Source organism: Cebus imitator, unplaced genomic scaffold (assembly GCF_001604975.1).
Source record: "Cebus imitator isolate Cc_AM_T3 unplaced genomic scaffold, Cebus_imitator-1.0 Scaffold564, whole genome shotgun sequence".
Classification (NCBI taxonomy): domain Eukaryota; kingdom Metazoa; phylum Chordata; class Mammalia; order Primates; family Cebidae; genus Cebus; species Cebus imitator.
Genome location: NW_016107879.1, coordinates 114089 through 117101, shown reverse-complemented (window position 1 = coordinate 117101; position 3013 = coordinate 114089). Strand labels below are relative to the sequence as shown.

At 58.3% G+C, this 3013-nt stretch overlaps 1 protein-coding gene across 1 annotated transcript in view; it reads right to left on the bottom strand.

Moving 5' to 3' along the window:
* Window positions 1-1294: 1294 nt before the first annotated feature.
* Window positions 1295-3013, bottom strand: part of FGF3 (fibroblast growth factor 3) — a 9214-nt gene continuing 7495 nt past the window's right edge. The window contains exon 3 of the mRNA XM_017515891.2: window positions 1295-2041. Within this exon, the coding sequence (XP_017371380.1) occupies window positions 1646-2041 (396 nt within the window). The 3' untranslated portion in view covers window positions 1295-1645. The remainder of the gene's footprint in view (window positions 2042-3013) is intronic.

Here is a 3013-nt window from a genome sequence, read left to right as displayed (position 1 = left end):
CTGACTCTGGGCTCTCTCTGACCCTGGGCTGTCTGACCCTGGGCTCTCTGACCCTGGGCTCTCTGACTCTGGGATCTCTGACCCTGGGCTCTCTGACCCTGGGCTCTCTGACTCTGGGCTCTCTGACCCTGGGCTCTCTGAGCCCTGGGAGGGAATGGGAACACAGAGCCATGGTCCTCATGGCCCCAGGCTCAGCACAGGCTCCTCACCTGGGCCCTGCCTACCCTGCCAGGTGCCGGGAGAGTTCAGTACGCGGCCCACACCAGCTCTTACCTCAGCTGGCCCAGGTGACAGTGCCCATGCCATTGTTGGGGAGCAGGTGTGAGGAGGTGCCTAGTCCAAGGCGGGGCCCGGGCACTGAGTAATCGCCTCTCTGAGCCTCACCTTCTTTTTTGTGTTTTTAAGACTCAGTCTTGCTCTTGTTCCCCAGGCTGGAGTGCGATGGTGCAATCTTGGCTCACTGTAACCCCCACCTCCCAGGTTCAAGCAAGTCTCCTGCCTCAGCCTCCCAAGTAGCTGGGATGAGAGGCATGTGCTGTCACAGCGGGCTTTTTGTATTTTTAGTAGAGACGGAGTTTCACCATGTTGGCCAAGCTGGTCTCAAACTCCTGACTTCAGGTGATCTGCCTGCCTCAGCCTCTCAAAGTGCTGGGGTCACAGGTGTGAGCCACTGCGCCAGGCCAAGCCTCACCTTCTTAGGCAAAGACAGCGTGCACAGGACTGAAGAGCAGGCTGCAGGGATAGAGGAAGTGTCTGCGCTGCCTGACCTGACACAATTGCTCTAAAGGGTCCCTGGAGAAGCACACAGCTTCCAGAGGGAGGAGCTTTTTACAGTTCTAGAAGAAAGTAAACCTCTCTCTCTCTCTCCACACACACACACACACACACACACACACACACACATCACATCACATATTCAGACACACCCAGGAACATACACACATATATATATATACACACAGGCACACACTAACACAAGAACACATGTGCCCCCATGCACACTCATGCTTTCGGAAATACACAATCCTTCTCTCCATGCATACACACACAATGCACACACATGCACAAACACGCCTTAGCTTGTTTCCATCCATCCAAAAAAAATCGTAACTTTCTAAAACCAGGGGACAGAAATGCACCTTTAGCCCGATTTCTGGGAATACCGCGTTTCTCTTAAAGCAGCAGCTGAGGCAGGCTGGTGCCAGCGCGGATTCTGCTGTGCTCAAAACAACACGTTCCGGCAAAGGCGGTAAGTGCTCCTCAGCCGGCATCACCATCTACCAAACGGCAGAGCAGAATAAAATACTTTAATGTTTTCATGCCACAAAGCCCCACGCTGCCCTGCTGTTGCTGCTGGAGACATGTTGGTCTGCCAGGGCTGGCACTGAGAGCCTTCCCCACGGGCTTCTGGCCACACAGATCCACAAATGTCCTGCACCGCAGGCCGCCCTCTCCGAGCTCCCACCGGGTGCTCTTCAGTTCCCCCTGGACCCTGGGACCCTGATTTGGGCTGGCTCTGGAAACAGTGGCCAACCCAGACGCAGGGGCAGGACGAGGGGGCACATGCTCAAGGAGAAGAGTCAGAGTCAAGATGCTGCCATGCCAAGATGTTGCCAGGAGCTCTGGCGGCGGCCACCAGGCCCAGCTAGCGCACACTGGCCTCCAGCTGGGAGCCCCGTCCCGGGGCCTGAACGTGTGAGTGCTCCAGGCCATCCAGGCTCTGCTTCTGCCGCCGCCGCCGGGTCTGGACCCCCTTACCAGGGAGCCCGGGCAGGTCACCCTGCAGCTGCCGCACCATCTCGTGGTCCCTGTGGTCCAGCACTCGGGGCAGGAACAGGGAGGACTTCTGAGTGCGGCGGGTCTTGAAGCCCCTGCGTGGCCGACCCTTGCCGTTCACAGACACGTACCACAGTCTCTCCGCGCTGGGCTGCCGCTGGGGCCCGGGCGTACTGGACACCGTCCGGTACAGCCGTGACGCGTACGTGTTATAGCCCAGCTCGTGGATCCGCTCCACAAACTCACACTCGGCGCTGTAGTGCTCCTGCGGGGACGAGATGTCACGGTCGCTCAGTGGCCTGGGAAGACCGAACCGCGGCAGGGCCCAAGGTGGCCCGATGCCTCCCTCCCCTCCTCCGACGCTGCTGGGTCAGGGCCACACCCAGCACACTCGCAGCCTGACACACCTTTGCCTAGGCCTTGCCCTCTGCCCGGCGTGCCCTTCCTCCCCTGTGTGCCCGGTGAGCTTGGCCTTCTGCTCAAAGGTCGCCTTCTAGCAAAGCTGTCCCAAGCAACTTCCAGATCCTGCTCTCTGGGTTCCACCAGCCTCTGTCTCCCCATCTGAGGGCACTGACCCAGCAAAGGGAGGTGTAGGGTTGTCTGTGCAGCAGAGGCCGGGCTGGCCAACCCAGGTGCCCTGGTGGTCTGCTGGCAGTGTGGACGGCAGCAAGGACTGGGCATTTGGACAAAGGAAGATGATAGCACCCAGATCACTTTTAAAGAAATTGCAAAACAGAAGGCAGGGTGCGGTGGTCACGCCTATAATCCCAGCACTTTGGGAGGCCGAGGTGGGTGGATCACGAGGTCAGGAGATCAAGACCAGCCTGGCCATCAGGGTGAAACCCCATCTCTACTAAAATACAAAAAATTAGCCTGATGTGGTGGTGGGCGCCTGCAGTCCCAGCTACTCAGGAGGCTGAGGCAGGGGAATTGCTTGAACCTGGGAGAGGGAGGTTGCAGTGAACTGAGATCGTGCCACTGCACTTCAGCCTGGCAGCAGAGCAAGACTGTCTCAAGCCAGGCGCAGTGGCTCAAGCCTGTAATCCCAGCACTTTGGGAGACCGAGGCGGGTGGATCATGAGGTCAAGAGATCGAGACCATCTTGGTCAACATGGTGAAACCCCGTCTCTACTAAAAATATAAAAAATCAGCTGGGCATGGTGGCACGTGCCTGTAACCCCAGCGACTCAGGAGGCTGAGGCAGGAGAATTGCCTGAACCCAGGAGGCGGAGGTTGC